Here is a 21,300-nt window from a genome sequence, read left to right as displayed (position 1 = left end):
CTGCCTCAGCCTCCGGAGTAGCTGGGACTACAGGCGCCCGCCACCTCGCCCGGCTAGTTTTTTGTATTTTTAGTAGAGACAGGGTTTCACCGTGTTAGCCAGGATGGTCTCGATCTCCTGACCTCGTGATCCGCCCGTCTCAGCCTCCCAAAGTGCTGGGATTACAGGCTTGAGCCACTGCGCCCGGCGGCCTCTTTTCAAGGCTTCCACAGCATTTCCTCTTGAAAGTTCCCAGGGACCAAAAGACCTCAGCCCAGAAATCAACCCCCTTTGACACCCCCCACCCATCCCCCCCACACACACACCATTGGTTTTATTTTTCCATCCATGACCCACAGCCCTACTGCTGAAACTGAGTTTTTCTGTTTTTTCTCTCACATAACTAGTCATTGAAGGACCTGATGTTCAGTTCAAGTGTTGATGCGTTGAACAGATACTCACTGGGCACCTGCTGTGTCTGAGTCACCGTGCAAGGTGCAGTGGGCATGCAAGCATGAAGCAGTTGCATTCAAGGAAGAACTAAGATGCACGTGATAAGTTCTAACACAGCGAACACAAAGCAAATGCCCTTTGTGTGCCAGATGCGGGGAAATACCTCAAGGCACAGCTGCTGCTTGTTCTGGTTCTGGAGAAGAGAGAAAACAACATTTGACATTGATCTATATTTTATTTACTTTTTAAAAAAACACTTAAATAGTACTTATCTATGTCAGGCACTGTACATACTAACCCATTTAATCCTCATAACAATTCTGCAAGGTAGGTGCTATGATTATCCTATGTTATACATGTTGCAACTGAGGCACAGAGAGGTTAACTAACTGATTTAAAGTCACACAGCTAGAAAGTGATGGAGCTGGAGTCTGGCTTCACAGTCTGTGCCCTTAAGTACGGTGATATTCTGCCTCTTGATATACATGGAGATGGTAATAGAGCCTCCTGGGAGGGTTGCTCTGACATCACATCTTGCACTGCCACTGAGCAGTGATCCACATTAGCCACACAGATAAAGACGAAGGAGGGAGAGATGGCCTTCAGAGGCTGTGCAGGAAGGGTGTTACCTGAGATTTCCTTGCAGAGAATGGACAGGATTTGAATTTGGTCTAGGGGTACCTGGAAGGAGGTGGCCTTGAGGAATTTTCAGGGACTGGGAGAACAGGAATGCAGAGCCCGGATTTGGGGTAAGGGATTGTTGGGGAGAGAGTGGGAAGGTAGGTTAGAGCTGACTGCGGAGATGAGTAGGCCGTGAAGGAATCCTCAGTGGGGTTTGTGTGAAGGTTTGCCAAGATGGAGGCACTGTGTTATGAGGGTCCATCTGTTGATGCCACGCTCTGGGCGGATTGGAGCCGGGAGAGAAAAAGAAGGGGAAAGAAGTGTTTTCGGTTAAGGCACAGTCAGGAAGACAGAAAACGCAGTCGTCATTTCAGCAGAGACATTTTAATATGTGGAATTGGTTCATCAGGCGTTGGAGGACTGAGGAAACAAGAAGGGCAGCACTGAGATGACACAGAGTGGCGGGCAGAGGTCGGGGGTGTCAGAAGCTTGAAGAGCCCCAGGGAGCTGGGATCCGGACCCCTGAAGAAGGGGCCCTGCCTGGCTGGTGCCAGCACCTCAGGAGTCCAGTCACCCGCCGCGTGACTCCAGCACATGCCACAGAGCACTAGGACCCATTCCCACTGGGAGGAGCCCATCCCTGTGTTCAGGGCAAGACACACCAAACCAGTTCCAAACCATCCTGGAGGGTCTGTGTTTTAAGACCACACCCGGTACCAAGGACTACATAAGTCAGGGGCCAGGCAAAAACCAGCAACTCTATTCGGCATTTCAATGGTGAGGATTTCAGTAGGATGTTAATGACACAGGTGCTGGAGGACTGGAAGAGGAAAAGGGGGAGACTGAGGCAGCACGGGTAGTAACTGCAGGAAGGAGCACCGCCTCTCAGGCTGGGGAAGCAGAGGGAAGCATGTGGGGCTCTCAGCCCAGAAGCAGGGAGGAGGGGCCCTGGGAGCCAAGGTGTGGATCTCTGAGAGGAGGGCACTGCCCACTGGTGCTGGTTCCTCTGGGGACAGCAATAAGGCTGGTCTGGGAGTAGGGAAACACATACACACAGAAAAAACCAAGACAGGAAGCAGTTAGTGCTGCTGGGGTGCAGGCCCAGGGTAGTGCTAAGAAAAAGGAGAAGCAGGCGGGAAGAGCATGTCCTCTCCCCTGATGCCGGCCTTCCCCTCTTCTTCCAGAACTCCCATTGGCAAAGCCTAACAGGAAGCTCCTAGCAAGGGAGAAACATGTCTGCAGAGGCCCCCTCCCCAGCACACCACGGAAGGACTTGAGGCTGAGACAGAAACCCAGCAGTGAGGTCTGAGCTAACTGGGGCGGGGTCAGCAGGGAGGGCCGAGCAGAGGTGGGCTGAGACTCAGCCAAGGATGTGAGGAATGCAAGGGAGGCTGCCTGGAGATGGGAGGGAGGAGGAGGAGCAGTCAGAGGTGACCTGTTGAATCTGGGGACGATGAAAATACATGATGGCATCACGAACAGAAAGCATGGGCAAGGGGGACGACACACTCAGGACCAGGGCATGACAAAGCTTGGCCGTAGACAGACTGAGGTTGGAGGAAGATCCTTCATTCTAATGGCAACTGACAATGCACATGGGTTTTTGGATATATAGACAAAGATTGGGAGGGAGAGCCTGCCTTCTTTCAAGGTGACGAGAGTCAGTGGGATGGAGTGGACTGGGAGCAGAGCGCTACCGAGGACAGGCCTATGGGAATGCCTACACTCGGGGGGCATAGGGGCAGGCAGATGGCAGGAGACCCAGGCCAGGGCAGGGTCACTGAGGCCATGGGGACCGGACTCGGGAAGGAAGGGGTCGCTTCAGGCTGACTCACATCCTTCAGAGACATCAAGGAGGATGAGAACCAAGAAAAGGCCATCGGCCTTGGCAACTGTGAGGTCACAGGTGACCTCGCATCATGCCCTTGCAGACGTCATCCTCTCTGTCCTGCAGAGCCCTGCCTGCTGTCACCCCCAGGCCCAGCCCTTGCCCCCAGGGAAGCCTCCTTCCCCAGTGAACCCTCTCATTCATTTCTTTCCTCGATGCTCCCCAGACGCCTTGCTTCTCAGTTTGTGCTATTTGAATTTGCACTTGTCATCCTGTTGCTCTGCAAATGTGTTTATCAGTTATTTCACCTCCCTGTGCTTCTGAGCCCTCATAGCCAACACAGGCAGTTTCCTGTAAGTGTTGGTGACTGTGACTGACAGTCAGAGGAAAGATTTATGAAATTAACCAGAACAAATCTGTGAGGAATCTCATAAGCAGGAGGAGCTGATTTCCAGCTGGATTCAGGAGCAGTACTGGAGTCGGGAGGGCGGGCGCAGTCAGGGCCCAAGGAAGGAAAGCGACGCGCTCTGTTTGCTCCGAGATGGACGGGTACCCCGTGACGGTCTAGGCTGTAGTTGCCCCAGATGTCATGGAAGGCTGCGGTGAGGAGGGCCTGGAGGGGCAGCATTAAAAATGGGTCAGAACTCATGCCTGTAATCCCAGCACTTTGGGAGGCAGAGGCAGGCAGATCACCCGAGGTCAAGAGTTTGCAACCAGGCTGGCCAACATGGTGAAACCCCGTCTATACTAAAAATACAAAAATTAGCTGGGTGTGGTGGTGAGCACCTGTAGTCCTAGCTACTCGGGAGGCTACGGCAGGACAATCACTTGAACCCGGGAGGCGGAGGTTGCAGCGAGCCGAGATCACGCCACCGCACTCCAGCCTGCGTGACAGAGACTCCATCTCAAAACAAGAAAAGGATCAGAAGTGGTCCCTGAGCTCTAGGAGAGGAGCAAGGCCTGGGAAGAGCATGAGGTTGGAATCCCGGGCAAGTTACCCAGCCTCTCTGCGCCTCAGTCTCTTCATCTGTCAGGTGAGGTTAATGATACCTTGGCGGGGAAGGAATGAATGGGATTGTGTGAACAGGTCCGTGAGGGGGGCTCAGCACTTGTTGGTTCCCTTCTAAGGAGTGATGACAAATAGAAAAGCAGGACCTGAATAGCTCACTCAAACCTGGAGGAGTTCACATAAAATGAAATGACACAAGCATTGAAATAATTGTCTTACAAGAGAAAATTATAGGTGGGAAAAGTCAAAACTGAAAAGTGAACAGTAGCAGACTGTCGAGAAGTTGAGGAAAGAAGTGTTGAAGCCGACTGTAAAGTGGGAAGCAAAGGTGAAGAGACGGTACCAAGTGATGTGAGTTGGAAGCCGCGGAGTGCGGTGCTGATTTTGCTAAGCATCCAGAGGACGAGAAGCCAAAAGCACATGTTCTGCCAGGGCCTGGACGGTGGAGTGCAAGTCCATGTAAGACTCAGGAGGAAAAGAGGTAGAACATGGAAACCACTGGCATCAAAGGAGGCTCAGCAGAGTCATGGGAGGGAAAATGGGGAGGGCAAAGGGGAATTAAAGACGGGCAGGGAGAGCTTCCAGCACCTGTGACGGGCACAGGAGGAGCGCTCGATTAAATGGCGCCCAGCCATCTTGTGAAGGGCTTAGGTCTGAGATCGAAAACTGCGACATAAACCTTTAGTTCTGAGGGACCAGTTTCTGGGGCTGTTGACCAGCAGAGGAGAGGGAGATAAAGCCAGTAGGTGAGAGACGAGCTTGGAGGAGGTGACTGCTATTGCAGATAGAATTGGTGGAGAGGCCCCCGGGAAGATGAATCCTCGGGTCACAGGCGGGCACTCCGCAATGGAGATGGAGCATAGCATTTGGAAAGAGATTTCAGGATGATGAACATAGCCTCAGACTTCTTGCTTCCCACAAATGCAGAGACCCTTCCATCCCTGAGCCCCCACCCAAAATAGTATTCAGGTGGAAGCTGTCAACCCAGATTGGGTCAGTTGACAGGTGAGTCTGCCTGTCAGTGCCAGTCACACTTCTTTACCTTCAAGACTTCAAAGTAAATTCCAGTTTGGAAGTGACAGCTTTTCCCCATGGGGCGTGTTTCAGTGGAAGAGCGTCAGTTCCGTTTCCAGGGCCCCAAAGCCCTCCGTAAGCTCTGTTACCTTCTGGGTCAGTTCCCATGGATAAAAGGCTTAGCCATGCAGGAATGTGCTCTGGCTGCTGTGAGGTTTGCAGATCAGTCTCACGGACCTGTGCCCTGCCCACGGCCTCAGAACAAGTTCCTGTGAGAGGCAAGTACATCTCTCAAAACTCACTGAAGTTTTTGGTTTCTAGACTAATGTTCTGCAGCGAGAGATTCTCAAGTTGGATGAGAACTGAGGCATTCTTCTTCTTCTTTTCTGACCTCACAGGAGACCCAGCAGTGGGCAAGACTGCCCTGGCGCAGATCTTCCGCAGTGACGGAGCCCATTTCCAGAAGAGCTACACCCTGGTGAGCTGGGGAGTTGAGACCTGGCCACAGCTTAAAGAGAAGTGCTCGGTTCACCGTGAGTGAGTGACTGCGAAGTTCCTTGAAGAAGCCTTAAGACAGCTGATGAGAGGCTGCTCGGAGGGCCATGTAGAGATCGTTTTTCCCACTAGCCCAGGGTGAGAGGTCGGCTACAGAGCAGACTGGCCACAAGCAACTTGGCCACCATGCATAGCAGCTCATGTCGGGGCAGGGAGGTGGAGAGGACTAGTGGGTCCTCTCTGACTTCTGCACACTGAGCTGCTTCTCACCAGAACGAGTCCAGAACAAACCCTTCCACTGGAGATAGCCCCCCTGGGATCGGGGTGCTTGTGTGTCCTCCTGTAACAGGCTCCCGCTTTGGGGGCCCTCAATGCTAACATTCTTGGTGTTCCTCGGCAGACAACAGGAATGGATTTGGTGGTGAAGACAGTGCCAGTTCCTGACACGGGAGACAGTGTGGTGAGTGATGCCTTTACCCAAGGGAACTCAGGGCTCCCCCAGCTGGGCCCAGGGTCTCTATAGTCACACCACCCTCTCTAGGAGAGATGTAGTGCAAGGCTGTGGCCTGGACTTGGCTGAGCATTTCGGAATAGAATCGGGAAGCATTTGGGGGAGGGACTGAGGAGGTGGAGGAGGAAGGAAGGAGGACTAGGATATGGGCCTGGCCCTCAAAGAACTTGTTCTCTACTATCGAGGTTCTTGAGTCTCTGTATGGGAACCTGGGACTCTTGAAAGTGGATTGCAAGATGTTATGTTGGTGTGTACTTTTCCAGAGAGAGGGTTTGTAGCTTTCACCAGATTCCTAAAAAGGTCTGAGAAAAAAAAAAAAAAAGTGTAAGTACTTCTGATGAAGAGAAAGGTGAGTGCCCAGGTAACCAATATGCAAAACAGACCATGGCACTGATGTTCAGATGGCATACGCTGGGGATCAGAGGCCAGCCAGGAAATACCCAGTGCCAGGAGGGAGCTTGGCGGGGAGCCGAGGGGTGATTTCCTAGGGGAGTAGCCCTAGGGGCTCTCACATGAGCTGGGGAAAGTTTGGACAGGGCAGGAAGGGTCATCCCGCACCCTCTGTCTGCATCACTCCTTAGCCATCCCAGAAGGGTGACAGAATGTCCTACTTTAAACACCTTCCCCAGGCCCTACTCAGTGACCTCCTTTAGAAAGAATTGTTCTAAGATTTGAAAATCAATTTGGTTAACAAAGTGCAGAATGACCTTTTGGAAACCAGAGCGCTTGCCGGCCTGTTTAACATTCTGTTCTGCCAGGTGGGAAGTCAGCTTGTTCCTGGTATTTTTGCATTCAGGGTTACAAGAGGTGAGATTCTACACAGAAAGTGCTGGTTGGTGCGAGAACCCGTCGTACCGCCTCTCTAAGACTCTGGAGTTCGCTCCTTTCCTTTCCCCATCATCTTCTCTCGTGCCTAGGAGAAAGGACAGAGCATGTATGAATTTGTGGGTGCCTATATTTCACCCCTAAGACAAGCCTAGTGTGAGCTGAGAGTGATACCACTGACTCGTAGCTTGTGGTTTTTCCACGTGGAGACGTTCTTGCTTTTCTGATCGTAGGAACTCTTCATTTTCGACTCTGCTGGCAAGGAGCTGTTTTCGGAAATGCTGGATACATTGGCAAGTAGCACGTGGTCTTTTTCCTGACCATCACCACCTCCTGCCAAAACGTTGGCCCCTGACAGTGCTCACACAGCAGTTTCCCTGCACTGTGCTGTTGGGAAGCTCCCATGGCATTCCTCTTTAAGGGGCGTTCCTCCCAGCCCAGGACTCGTGGCTACTTGGCAAGAAGGAGCGGCTGATGCGCGTGACTGCCCGGGCCCCAGCTCTGGGGTGCCCAATGGGCCAAGAGCCTTGCGGCTCGATCCTTGCAGCCCTCCCCCTGTGAGGCCTCCCTTCTTTAGAGCAACACCCTCCTGATGGTGTTGGAGCAACACCCTCCTTTCAGATGGTGTCGCCTACCTCCCAGGACAGTACAGACTGCCTCCTTCCCCTCTGGGAAGTGCTGAGAGGCCTCAGCCTATAATGAGGCTCACTTTCTGCTGTTCCACTGGGGTTTGCTCCGGGAAATGCCGCTGCTGCTGCCCAGGGCTCACCATGCCCCATCCACCGCCGTCCCACCAGCCTCGCAGGATCCGCTTGCTGTACCTTCCATGGTAACAGTCTCACTAATCTGGGCCAGCGAGCTAATTAGAAGGTTTGAGTTCTCCAGAGCCCTCCCCTGCCTTTCCAAGAACAGCCACATTTTAATGGAAACTGTTTTCTGCCCCTTTTTTTTTGTCGCCTAAGAGAAGTAGATCGAATGATAGTGATTTCATACAGGGTTGGCTTCATGCATCGGTTCATGATGTTCACCCCAATTGCCTACTGTGGGCATGGCCTGGCACTGGGGCTGCCATGCCCAGTAGAAGGGAAGATGTATTTGGGCAAATCCAGGCCATGTGCCACCCGTCAGCTCACACCCTTCCCTCCAGCCAGCCCTGACTCCCGGTTCACCCACTCTGGCTTTAACTTGATGGCAGGCCTCTCCAGGATCCCCTCACTGAAGCCTGGAAGAAGGAGGGTTTCTTGAGTTAAAACCATGCTGAGGTGTCTCCTGCATGCATGTAACAGAGTTCAGTGTGTTCTAGCAGGAGTTCAAGAGTTAATCAGTTTAGTTCACAGTCCTCCCATCCTGGACACTGCCAGGAGCCAGCACAGCCTTATAGGGTGAAGAGGAGCCCTCCAGAATGGACTCTGGGCTGGCCTTCCAAGGATCCTAAAGGGAATTCAATCTGGAGGGAAAAGGATTATCCTCTGTATCCTGGAAGGTTACTGACACCCCAGAAATAAACCAGGTCCTAATTGTGCAAGGTTGGGGGATCCAGAAACCAGGGCATGACCAAGAGTCACAAGCACCAGGGTGCGCACCCACAGCCTGTACGGGGCCATCCTATGTCCAGGAGTAGGCAGCAGGACGTCCCAGGACTCTGAGCAGCCCCTGAAGGCGACAGTCCCTGAGAGTGTAGTCTTGGCTCTTAATTGGGTCATGGAGCCCTGTCCAGTTGTCGATGTGGTTTGGATTAGGCTGAGGCAGGGATGGCAAGAGAAGCAGAAAATGCCCTCTGCATTTTAAAAAGCCAGCTCTTATTAGGAAGATGCAAGCAAACAAGCTCCCAGGGCTGGCTAATGAAGAAGAATCTTCTTTCAGGGCTGGAAAGCACAGAAACATAACTTGCATGGTGGTGGGCTCTCGATAAGAATGAGTGGAGAATGACTGAACGAGGCCAGCCACAGGTGAAAGCAGATTTCTGGGTAGAGAAGACCTCAGTCGTCCCCCATCTCTGTCATCGTTGTCATTGTTTTTAAAGCCTGTCAGGCCTGGACAAGTCACTTAGCCTCCCTGAATTCGGTTTCTTCAGCTACAAAGTGGAAAATATTCAGACACTACCGAGTTGGGAGGCTTCACAGTGAGGCGCAGAAGTGCCCAGCAGAGCCTGGCCCAGACATGAGCTCTCATCCTTGGCAGTAGCCCCCCAGCCCTGCCTCCTGCCACTGAATGGGGCCCCCTGTTCATTCTTTTGGGGAAATTGTTTGACTTCTGTGGGTGTGGCTGTTTTCTGACTCCTGTCCCCCTTGTAGTTTTCTGTTTCCCTCTATTCCCCATATCCTTTCCCTTGGAGGGCCAAATTGTCTCCCAGCCTTGAAGTCACTTTTCCTGTTACTGACCCATGCTCATCCTGTCCCTCTTGCACAGTGGGAGAGTCCCAATGTCTTATGTCTCGTCTATGATGTGACCAGTGAACAGTCCTTCAACAACTGCAGCAAGTGGCTGGAGAAGGCTCGGGCCCAGGCTCCAGGCCTCTATCTCCCAGGTACGAGCTGCAGACACCCATGTTTCCCAGAGGCATCTCTGTCCTTCAGTTCAAGAGCACAAGGGCATTGCAGAGGTAGCTGTGGGTGGAGAAGGGGCCCTGGGCTTTGACTTTGATGGCCTAAGGCATACACTGGCCCTGCCGCTTAGCAGCCATGCCAACCTCGGTGAGTCACCACACACACCTCTCCCAGTCTAGGAAATGGGAATGAGGACACGCACCTGGCAGGGCTGTGGGTAGACTCAATAAGGGGAGGGTGCTGTAATATCAGTTGTTAATTCCAGAAAGCTAACCCCAGGGAAGAGTTCCTAATTTTCTCTTGTATATGGGGTACAAGTAAACATTCAAGTCCTGTTGTCACTTCTGAATGCTTTAAATCAGTTTATTTTTCGTCCCTATGTGAGATCAACAAATTCTCCTCATTATAGACCGGGGAAAGTGATCTCCAGAGACAGGCTCAAAAATTAGCTGCAGCTGATGCAGCTGGGAGCTGAACTAAATTACCTCTGAATCCCTGACTCCAAGCCGAGTCCTCAGATTAGTATTAATGACCAGTTTACAGTTTGCTCCATGTGCTAGGAATTATTACAAGGCTCACATAAATTTGGCCCTCGCCTTCACGCGTTTGCAGCCCTTTAAGGAGGCAAGGGAGACAGATATACATGAGGTCTAGAAAAAAGATCTAGCAGAAGCTATGCATGAAAAGCAAAGCCCACCTGTCTGTGGCCCTCGGGGCCAGCACGGGAGACCCCCGGCTTTCCCTGTGGGGTCTCACCAGCTTGAGTCGGGCAGCTCTTAGAGGATGCTTTACACCCCTCAAAAATAGTGCTCTCATCTCGCCCGCCGTCCTTCCAGACTGTGACAGTGAAGTGTCATATTTTGGTTGTTTCTTCTGATAGGTGTTTTAGTTGGGAACAAGACAGACCTGGTCGGCAGGCGAGCAGTAGACTCAGCTGAGGCCCGGGCATGGGCGCTGGGCCAAGGCCTGGAATGTTTCGAAACATCCGTGGTGAGTATCTCCGTTTGCCTCATCGCCAAGTCTGGAGTGGGCCTCTGCTGGCAGCGGTCTTGCACATGACCTCACGTGCAGGGAGCTGTTACTCCACCATATGCAGAGTCTCATTTGGAACTGATGTTTACATTCTTAGCCCAAGATCTCTTCTCAGTACAGCAGTAGCCGCTCAGATATAACAGGAAGGCAGATTAGCCAGCCAACCCTGGGAAAAGATGTATCTCAACTAGTAAGAAACAGAAGTGCATTGTGTGTGGTGATCATGACCCTTGACGTTTGCATGCAGTATTCTGGGTTCAGATGTTGCTGGAACATTGTTTCCTGTGGCCCTGACAATCAGGCCTGTGAACCAGAAGTTGGTCTCACGGTTCCCATTCCAGTGTTGAGCTGCTCAAGTGACTTGTCCAAAGTCCCATGATTAGTGAAGGCTGGAGCCAGGACTAGGACTTGTGGCCTCTAATTCCCATCAGTGCTTCCCATCCTCACCTTGCTGCATCCCCAGGGTGACTCCAGGCCACAAAGTGCCTGCCAGTTAAAAGATCAGAAGACCTCATTAAGTAGAAAAAGTAAGTGATTTGTTATCAGCATCTTCAGTACACTTTTCATGGCAAAAGCTGCAATTACTTTTGCGCCAACCTCATGTATCATGATTTTAGCTGTCCAGCACTGAGGAAACTGCTTCCTGTGTTTGGGAGTTTTAAAGTCCCATCCTCCCTGAGGCCAAGATGCAGGCATGTGACCCAGGCTGCACCAATCAGATCCCTCACGTGAGACTCCACTAGGAAGGGCGTGAAGTGATGACCTGCCCTCTAGGAGCAGGAGTGGCCCCAGACATCCATCTCAGAGCCAGCAGGGGCCGGGGTGTTGGTTGCCCTGCCCCTTGCCAGGGTTGCTAGCTGGGGAGACCACCAGGCCTGGCACAGTCATGGTCGTAACTTGGCCCTCACCTTGTGGCCTTTAGACCTGATTCTGTGGCCCTCAAAAGAGTCATGGGCTGGTTAATGTTCTAGAGATTGTCTTCGCATTGGCTGGTTAATGTTCTGGAGATTGTCTTCACATGGGCTGGTTAATGTTCTGGAGGTCATCTTCACATGGGCTGGTTAATGTTCTGGAGGTCATCTGCTGCCCCAGCTTGACTTTGGCTCTAGGCACTTGCGCTGTTGCATCTAGGAACCTTGACCAGTGCTGCTGTCCAAGCTTATAAAATCCCCTCAACGCAGCATGCTCCCTTCACAGTGGTAAAGGCAGGCACCCTGACTCCCATGGAGAGCAGGAGAACTTGCTGTGGGAACTTGGACATGTTATTTCACCTGTTGGTGCCTCAGGCCTGTAAAATGAGGCTAATAAAATACATCCCTCACTGAGTAATAAACATGAGAATCAAGTAATATGGTGCGTATAAAACACGGATCACAAAGTCTGGTGCCTGGTAAACACTCAGTAGATGTTAGCTTTCTTAAAGTATAAATGTTGCCCCTAGAATCTTGTTTATACTGTTACTACTTACTAAATCCTTGTATTCATGGCTTGTGCAGAGGTAAATATCACCCTTGCCTCTGGTCCAATTATCACAAATGCTAAATTAATGAAGTCCAAATCAGCTTTTCCTGTACAGCGAGTTCCTCATCTTTTCTGCAGCACACCTTTGCGCAAAGCAGTAGGCGGTAGTGCCCTAGCAAACAGGATTTCAGTATTCCCCCTTCCTCCATTCATTTGTGAAATTGTCCCCACACCCCAATATTCCATATTCCCAGGAACACTTGATAGAACTCAGAAATTAAAACCCACCCCAACCTCCAAAACATGAGTCACCAAAGGCCAGTGGGCTACCAGTTAAACTCTATTCAGGTGTTGAAGTGGGTGGGTGTAAACTATGCTTGAAGAGGCTGCAGTAAGCACTTGCTATTATCTGTGCAAGTTAACTAGTCCCCCCTGAGTTGAGGCTCATAGAAGCACCACTGGCAGCTCGGTTAAGAAAGCTGTAATTAAAAAGGAAATATAACCAAACGCAGCTTGAGACGCAGCCAAGGCCTGATGCCAAGCCCATCTCCTTCTCTCCTCTGCCTAAATGCCGCAGTGACCATCCTGCCGACCCAAAGAAGGTCCCTACAGACAAGTGCAAGAACAGTCCACGGTGATCACTGCCCTCCCAGGCAAGCGAGGAGTCGGGAAGTAACGTTCGTTGAGGGCCTACTGTGTGCTAGGTGTTTTGCACACATTATTTGTTTAGGCTTCATAACAGCCCTACAATGTAACACTCCTGTGTTGTACAGATGACAGACTCAGAAAAGTTGTGTAGCTTTCCCTGGTCGCACAGTTAAACAAGGGCTAGAAACAGGACTAGGGGTCAGGCCTGTCCAGCTGGAAAACTTGGGTTTTCTAGAAGGGGTACCCTGGCCTCCCGCAGAGCCTGCTTTGGGACTCTGCAGAACCCAGTTCTAGGCCAGGCTGAACACTAGCCTGAACCTGCCCTGAGAATCCCTCACTCTAAACAGACCTACTCCACAGCTGTCCGGACTGTGTAAGCGTGATGATGATTCGTGATCAGACAAAAGGATTCCTGTCATTGGCAACCCTCTTCACGTATTTGGAAAATAGTTCAATTTCCATCTATTTCAGAAGCACGCCGTGGTGTCTATTGAGGCTCACCTGCATTGAATTCCTTCCTTTTTATGTTGAGATCTCCCAAGATTGCGTTTTTGAGTGTTTTCGAATCCATTTAGAAATCCCCGTGCGTGCGCTATGCAGGCCTCAGTCTTTTCCATTCCACTCTTTTTTTTTTTTTTTTTTGAGGCGGAGTCTCGCTCTGTCGCCCAGGCTGGAGTGCGGTGGCCGGATCTCAGCTCACTGCAAGCTCCGCCTCCCGGGTTTACTCCATTCTCCTGCCTCAGCCTCCCAAGTAGCTGGGACTACAGGCGCCCGCCACCTCGCCCGGCTAGTTTTTATATTTTTTAGTAGAGACGGGGTTTCACCGTGTTCACCAGGATGGTCTCGATCTCCTGACCTCGTGATCCGCCCGTCTCGGCCTCCCTCCATTCCACTCTTAACTCTGCTTTTGACGGAAGCAGTGTTTTACCCTGACGCTGGCATTGCCTGGGACCTTGTGCTCTGCACAAACAGCAGGGCCCGGCAGGATGTACTGAATTCTTGCTCTCATGTCCAGCTGGAGGTTGATGGCCTTCAAGTCCTTGGCTGTTGGGCGCTTACTGTAAATGTTCGTCTGGGCTACAAACTCTCCACTCTTCCCTCCGCACTCTCTCAGCATTGCCACCACTGTCTTTCCTCTTGGCCAACTGTTTCATTCGCTTAGGCTTTCCCTGGCTAGAAAGTCCAGGTAGCTTTCTCCAAGGGACCTGGTTTCCTTCGCACATTTCTCTCATCCCAGCTGGCCTCGAGGAAAGGCAGCTCTTCCCAAATCAGAGAATCTGGATGCTGGGCTGAGCTCCGCACCAACCAGCTGGGCCACTTCACCTGCTGGGCCTCAGACGACTCACCTGTGCAGCGAAGGCACTGCGCTTGATGCCTTCTGCAGCGTTCTTCAGTTTGGAAATCCTTCTGTTTCGCTGGGGATATTTCACGGCCTCTTCTCAAGGTTGCACTTTTGCCAGCTGCCAGGGATCGTCTCAAAACAGGTCCTTAGTGCATTCATAGCTTGAGCTACTGTCTTGAAAGTGGTACATTCCTTTTTCTGCCAGCTTGTTTCTGAAAAAGTTTTTGAATGCACACGTGTACCCACAGAGCGAGAGTGGCTGTGAAGTGAGACGCTGCCATTTCCTTTCGCCTCCAGCCTGTCCCTGCGCACCTGGAGGGGCCCATTTTCTCCACCCCTTAGATAAAATCTAGGGCAAGTTCCTTAACTTCTCTTCTCTCTCAGGTAACAAAAATCCTTTTCGGCCCCTTTAGTCACAAAAATAGTCATGATTTCAGGTATAAAGTGCCCAGCCCCGGGTGATTGTCAAAATTCTGAACTTCATTTAAATTCGCACCTCCTCTCACAGTCTTCGGGAGGGAGAGACCGGAGCCAGTAGTGCAGCGTGTTTGTTGGGGTCTGTCGTGGCCCGCTCCATACCTGCTGGGTGGATCCGGCTGGTGCCCCGTGGGCACCTCTGAGATGCCCCTCCCCACCCCATCAGTGGCGCTGTCTCACCTGCAGGCTGCTTCTCATAGGTGGTGCCCCCTCACCCGTCCTGCAGCCCCAGTTCCTGGCTGTTCATTCTTTTTGGGATGCATCACCCTCCCTGAGGTGGTTCCAGCCGAGGCCCCTTAAGACAGCACCAGGCTGGCGCCACTTGGCCCCCGCTGGTCCAGGGAAGTGCCACTGCAGCCGTGTAGTTTGACAAAGGAGGCAGCGAGGCCGTCTCGTTGGCAGCCCTCTCCTGGCTTGCCCAGCCGCCACCTCACCTCCATTCCTCCCAGGCCTGGGTCCAGCACCAGCCTAGGAAGAGGATGCCCCATGCTGTCTAGCTCTTCTTCGGGATGGGGGGCTCCTGGTTGCCTGGTATTTTGCTTTGGCATTTTGAGCCTCAGTCAAAACTAAGAGAGGAAAGGTCTCATTTTCACATCTCATCACACATAACAGTGACTACAACTAAAAGCACAGGCTTTGTAGAAACAGACGTGGGTTCAGGCCCCAGCTCCACCATTCACAAAGTGTGTGGCGTCCTGCAAGGTACCGTCATCTCTGAGTTTCCCGAATCCATCTGAGTTTCCTTCTTGTAAAACTGGCATCCATGAAAGTGGCTACCCCAAAGGGTGTGAGGATGAAATGAGGTGGAAAGTAGGTAGCCCCTGAATGAGGGAAGCATGGAGTGAGTGCTGGCCCTCTGACCCTTCTAAAAGTAACACCGCCAGCTTTTTAAACTGTCTTTCCAGAAGGAGATGGAAAACTTCGAAGCCCCTTTCCACTGCCTGGCCAAGCAGTTCCACCAGCTGTACCGGGAGAAGGTGGAGGTTTTCCGGGTGCTGGCGTGAACAGCTGGAGCAGATCGTGCTGCACAACTGGAGAAGACAGAATGACCTCTGCACTTTTAATGTATAATGATGGCTTTAAATAAAATGAGGAGAAAATGTCGAAGCAGCAGCTCCTTTCACTCGTGGCCTGGGTGGCCCTAGTTCCACCGTACACTTTGGCCACTGCGTCACTGCCGGTTCCAGGGCAGCCGGGAACCCCACTGGGGACCCTGGCCCTCCCTGCTGTGAGGCTGGTGCTTTGGGACGTCGCCTTGCTTGAGGGGGTGGTCCTGCCCACTCTGCGCGGCAGGGCGCACCTGCTCCCTAAAGGGCCTCCCACGGCAAAAGCGAAGCCCACGGTGGGTTTTGAAAGGGCCTGGCCCAGCGTTTGCTTACAGTTTCCCACAGCTGAAATGCCCAGCTCAGAACCTGTCCCGAGGCTGAGACGGGGCTGATGGCCCCCTCCTTATGCTGACAGAGTCCATTCTGCTGCCTGCTCCTGGCTAGCCAGATGCCAGACCTCCCTGGAGGTGGCTCCTGTCACCGGCAGAACAGTGCCCTCTGCCGGCCTCCCTTGGTGCCTGTCGCTTGGTGGAGGGCCCGGCCTCTATGGCTGTAGGGAAGGCTGAGTGCAGAAAGGCCAGGGCTCCCGCCTTCCTGGGGAGCTGGGCAACCCGCATCATCGTTTGCACTGAGCTTGACTGTTCTCCATCCTGTCTCTGCTGCCAGATTAATCTTCTAAAACACCACTTTCATCATCTCACTGCCCTGATTAAAGACCCACAGAGGTGCCTCATCGCCTTTTACATCAGGCTGCCGGCCAAGGTCTGGCATCCAAGGCCTTCCCTGACTGTCACCTTTCCCCAGGGGTCTCGGCTTCTTTCAGCCCCCATGCCCCAGAGGACTTCATTACTCTCCCTCCAGGGGAGCGAGGGGCGTCGTGCAGAGAGTGCCTGCATTGGGGTGGACTGACCTAGGCCTGTCCCAATGATAATGATGGAAATTGCCCTGGTTCCTGTTTACGACCTGCCATGTCTCTACATGAGCTAAGCACATGTCATATATTCGCTAATTTAGTCCTTACAGGGCAGAGTCTCACCATCCCCCTTTTACAAATGAGGAGCTAAAGTCAGAGAATTAAGACACTTAGCCAAGGGGTGGCCGAGCCAGGATCATGGATGCCAGAGCCCGGCTCCCAGCCGCCATCCTCTTCTGCCTCCTTCTGAGCTTGGCTGGGAGCAGGTGGGGGTTAGGCTGCCTCTCAAGGTCACTGTGAGAAGTGAAGTAATGGGTGTGCAGGGCATCTGCGCACACGGTGTCAGCCAAGGTCAGGCTCTCGCATCCCCCTTCTCTTCCTGTTACTCAACATGAAGCCACTGTAGCGGCCGTGTCACGCCTTCAGCAAGTCGTTACCAAGGGCCTATCATTTGCTGGGTATTTTCCTAGGCACTAGCAGCCAGGCTGCTGGTTTTGTGCCACATGTCCTGAAAGGGAAGGCTCACCATAACCAAAGGGATGCAGTGGGTGCATTTTCAGTTGCCCCAGAATTGGTTACCAGGGCCACAGCTGTGGACAAAGATGCTAAGTAAACCACCTCCTAAAGAGATATGGAAGCTTAGGGCCAGCCCCCCTCCCCATGGCCCTAGTAGAGATGGAAGAATTGGTCCTGCTGCTGTGAGCCCCACGTCCCCCTGCTCCCCGCTCCTCCCTGTCTGTATAAGATTGGAATGGTCAAGAGAGACGGGAGTGAGGGTGACCACTGTGTTGGTGAGTGGGTGCCCCCATGTCACCCCCTTGCCCCACCAAGGGAAGGAGGCCCAAGAGGATCCTCCTGAGACAGGATGCTGCCAGGAAGAGGAGGCTGGCACGGCACTCCAGTCGGATGCTCTCTGAGCTGCAGGAACCTGGTGCCAGCTGCAGCACAGGGTGGCAAGGGCGCCCTTGGGAAGCTCAGCACACATCCCCAGAGCTGTTTGGTCCCCTCTTGGAGGCGTTCCGTGGGGAGAGGCTTGGGGAGAAGCCTGCACCAGGAGCAGGAAAAGCAAGGACCACATCTGGAAGGGCGGCACAGGTGTTCCATGGAGGGCTCCTAGAAGGACCCACATGGAGTGGAGTCATGTGGCCGGCCAGACAGGTACTGACAAAGGAAGCTGTTTCCCACCTGGAAAAGGGTAGGGGGCCTCTTCCACTGGCAGGGCTGGAGGGGAATATGGCTGCCCTTTCCTGAGGAGACCGCAGCAACAGAGGAGGCTCAGCCCCCAAACGACCAGGCACTTCCGCCACCCCCCACCACCACGGAGATAACAACAGATGGAACTGGACCCAGAGGAGGCCTGTGCAGAAGACACGCGGCTCCTTCCTGGCCTCTCTGTTTCAAGTTACTCCAGAGAGAGGAAAAAAAGATCTTGCTCCCCTCCCCACTCTTCTGGAAAAGAGATTTGAACAAACACTTCGGGAGTTTGAGCTGACCTGGCCTGCCTTTCAGTGACTAGGATGGTCTGAAACATGTTGGGATCAGCCTGCTAGGAAGACCCAGCAGGAAGGGGACCTCTGCAGACCTTGATGGAAAAAAGTAATTAGGAAAAAGTAAAATGGTTTTGTTTCAGAGCCCATGGATTTGAGATTCTCCAATAAACTGGTTCTATGAGTAAACAAATGATCAAGATAATTTCAGGCAGTGCAGATGACAAAACAGAGCTGAGATGGGTGTTGATTTGTGGGGTAACTGGTTGGGGGGGGACAGGAAGGACTATGAGAAGAAGGGACATTCGCACTGAGATCCAGCAACAAGGTCAGCAAGTGCAAAGGCCCTGAGGCACGAACAAGCTTGGAACATAGAGGAACTTAAGGCTGGTGAAGACATATCCTGGTGTGTGCTGGAGAAGCAGAGGGAGGTGAGGTAGGCAGGGGCCACAGTGGGAGGAATTTCTATTTTATTCCAAAGGCAACAGGAAGCCAGTGGTGGATGGACATCAGAGGTTTTTTTTGAGTCTCGTTCTGTCACCCAGGCTGGAGTGCAATGGTGCGATCTTGGCCCACCACAACCTCAGCCTCCCAGGTTCAAGTGATTCTCCGGCCTCAGCCTCCCGAGTAGCTGGGATTACAGACACGCACCACCATGTCTGGCTAGTTTTTGTATTTTTTAGTAGGGATGGGGTTTCGCCATGTTGGCCAGGCTGGTCTCGAACAACTGACCTCAGGTGATCCACCCGCCTCTGCCTCCCAAAGTGCTGGGATTACAGGCATGAGCCACCATGCCCGGCCGGACATCAGAGCTTTTATATCCTCACAGTGCCCAGCACTATTTGGGAACCTAACAAGTGGCTATTAATTACTCCACTTACCTAAAGACCCCACTCTCAATGAGCAAACATTGACAAAATGCATGCTGCATTTGCAGATTTTATTCCTGAATGAAGGCATTTGCTGAATAAATGCTTGGATCAAGCATTTGCTGAGCACCTACTATGTGCCGATCCCTGTTCTAGATCCTGGGGATTTGTCAGTGAGTAATACAAAAATGCCTCCCCTAAGGGTGCTTACGTTCTAGCGGGGTGAGAGAGGTGATCGATTGAACAGGTAAATTTTGCAGTCTATTAGGTGGCAATAGAGCAGAGGAGTGCAGAGGACATGCCAGGGCGGGGGCTGCAATATTAAAATGCGGAAGTCGGGAAGACCTTACTTGGAAGGTGACATTTAAGCAGGATTTGAGGGTCAGGGCACCTGGCACCCTCTAGGCATGGTTGGCTCACCAGTGCCCCGTCAGAGATGGAGCACTTTCTTTTCCTGGTGCCCAGCACTGAACCTCAGTAAAGTCCAATGAGCGTGGGAGGTGTGGAGGGACACCAGAGATGCAGACCTGCCCCTAGAGTCACCTGCAATCCATGGAGAAGAAAGAGGAGCCGACTCTGGATTTCTAAACTCCAGTGGAACCCAAAAAGGGTTGATCTTTCAAATCCTGAGGGAAGTTAGAGGAACCACCTCCTCTGTCTCCTTTAGGATCTCAGAAGAAGGTTCTGTTTGTTGTCCTCTACAATTCTTGCCTTCTGTAAGAGCGGTTTGGCCCGGGATCCGGCCTCTTGTCTCCTTCCATGGCTCTGGGCTGGCCATTCCGCAGCATCTTTTTGGCTGCCTCTTGACATCACCTGATTCAGCCACAGAGGGCGGGGAAGCCCAGGTGACTGGGAGGGTGGACACACTGTGGGGCCAGTCGCATCTGGGATGGGTGTTCAGAAACAGTTGCTCAGTTCCAAAGCACTGCCTCCGTGACACCCAGGCCCTTCCCTGCCATGTCCATTCAGATGTGGATGGGGTAGGAGCAACCCGCCAGGCGGGTTTCCTGGACACTCTTTCTGCTGTGAAAGGAGCCCTGTAGTTTTCCATATCTGGGAAACATGCATAGGATAGACTGTCTTCTGGAAGGAGAGTTGGGGGCAGGAGGCAACCTGCTTCAGTGTCTATAAATAAAATGCATTCATTTTGGTGCTAAAATGTTGTGTTTTTAAAAATGGAATACTAAAATCTTCCTGGCCCAAACTGGAGTGGCAAGAAGCACAGATTCAATTGATCCCAGGATGGGAACTGAAATTTACACTAAGCCACATCTACTGGACGATTGGTGCCCATCCTGGAGATGCGGAGGGAAACCTTTGGTTTTGCACCTGTGCTTCCTATTCCAGCATTCATCTCTGTCCAGGATCCTGCCCTGCATTGGAGATCAGAGAGGACTGAGGAGGTGGCCTGGAGGAGCTCCAGGTCTGCTGCCTGGGAAGAGTTTCCAGGGACCTTGCAGGGAAATACCTTATGTTAGCCAGGGAAGAGAATTCCAGACAAAGGGAAGCATATGCAAAGGCCCTGGTGCATGAAGCTGGAGGCCTTCTTGGGGAACTGTGTGCATTGTAGGGTTTGGGGAGAGAGGGGTGCCCAGCAGGTGAGGTCAGAGACAAGGATGAAGCAAGAACATGGAGCTCTTTGTACCCAGAGCAGAGGAGTTGGACTTTTTCCAGAAGGGAGTGGAGAGCCATTATTAGAAGTGGCTCACCTGGATTTTTGCTGTGGAAAGATCAGCCTGGAGGAATTGGAGGGTTGAGTGAGAGAGAAGGTGCCTGGAGGTAAGGAAACTGAGAGCTGATGGGGACAAGCGGTAAGGTGGGACAAGGGGTAAGGAAGACAAGGCTTGCACCATCTCCAGCATTTGCAAAAATTGGGGAAATGTATTTTCAGCCCCTTAGAGTTGTCCTCATTTCACACACCCATCCTTTTTGTTCAGAACACCAATTGATTTTTAAAGTGTGTTATCCTTTATTTACTTTAGAGATAGAGAAAACACAGAGAGAGTGACTTCTCCGGGTTGCAAATTGTCAGTGATGGAGCCAGGATTAAGAACTCAGGCTGGCCAGACCTCTGTAGATCGTATGATGTTTAGGTATACGATGCCTGTTCATTCTTCTGCCCTGCCAGCAAACAGAGCTGATGAATATGAGAAGCACGGTAGCTAAGAACTTGTTTCCATTCTAAAAAGGCAAGAAGGCTAGGAAGGCTCATTAGGAGAAAATATTGAATGGGCAGCTTTTGAGTTTCACCTGTGATCTGAGGGGGAAAGTGCATTTTCACCAAAGCCATTGTGTAACTGGTTCCAGGGGGGCAGAGAGGAGTGACCAGAGAAGAGAATGGGGGCAAGAGACTAGGAGAGCAAAGACAGGGTCACCATCTAGAGGGCAGGGACTACATCTGATACCCCCTGTAGACCCTCTGGATGCAGCCAAGGTTTAGAGCACTGGCTCATACCAGAAGAGTAGAATTAGGATTGCAGTGGTGTGCCCTTCGACAAAGCACTGACCCTCTCTGATCCTCAATTTTCTTATTTATGAAATTGGAATAATACCACTAACGTCACCAGTTTTTGTGGGTGGACAGAAATATATAAAACCTCCTTTTAGAAGGTATGATATATAGTACACATTCAGTGCCTCATAGGTGATTTCCAAATCATCTGTAGTAACTATGGCTTTTTTATGAGCATGAAAATAGTGTGTGCTTATTGCAAAAAAAAAAAGAAAAAGAAACTGTTACTAAA

At 51.9% G+C, this 21,300-nt stretch overlaps 1 protein-coding gene across 4 annotated transcripts in view; it reads left to right on the top strand.

Annotated features, from left to right (window-relative positions):
• Positions 1-15,348, top strand: part of IFT27 (intraflagellar transport 27) — an 18,939-nt gene extending 3,591 nt beyond the window's left edge. Inside the window, exons 2-8 of one of the 4 annotated variants that reach the window (XM_017856884.1) lie at positions 387-759; positions 5,303-5,382; positions 5,800-5,859; positions 6,969-7,028; positions 9,145-9,262; positions 10,162-10,271; positions 15,147-15,345. In XM_017856884.1, coding sequence (XP_017712373.1) covers positions 525-759; positions 5,303-5,382; positions 5,800-5,859; positions 6,969-7,028; positions 9,145-9,262; positions 10,162-10,271; positions 15,147-15,245 — 762 coding nt within the window. In that variant the 5' untranslated portion in view covers positions 387-524 and the 3' untranslated portion in view covers positions 15,246-15,345. Of the gene's footprint in view, positions 1-386; positions 760-2,237; positions 5,183-5,302; positions 5,383-5,799; positions 5,860-6,968; positions 7,029-9,144; positions 9,263-10,161; positions 10,272-15,146 lie in introns of all 4 variants that reach the window. The other 3 variants (XM_017856886.1, XM_017856885.1, XM_017856887.1) reach the window with 3 other exon arrangements.
• Positions 15,349-21,300: the final 5,952 nt, after the last annotated feature.

Source organism: Rhinopithecus bieti, unplaced genomic scaffold, assembly GCF_001698545.2.
Source record: "Rhinopithecus bieti isolate Rb0 unplaced genomic scaffold, ASM169854v2 scaffold_42532, whole genome shotgun sequence".
NCBI classification, from domain to species: Eukaryota; Metazoa; Chordata; class Mammalia; order Primates; family Cercopithecidae; genus Rhinopithecus; species Rhinopithecus bieti.
The sequence above is the reverse complement of the archived record's forward strand: the minus strand, read 5'-3'. Positions and strand labels throughout refer to the sequence as shown.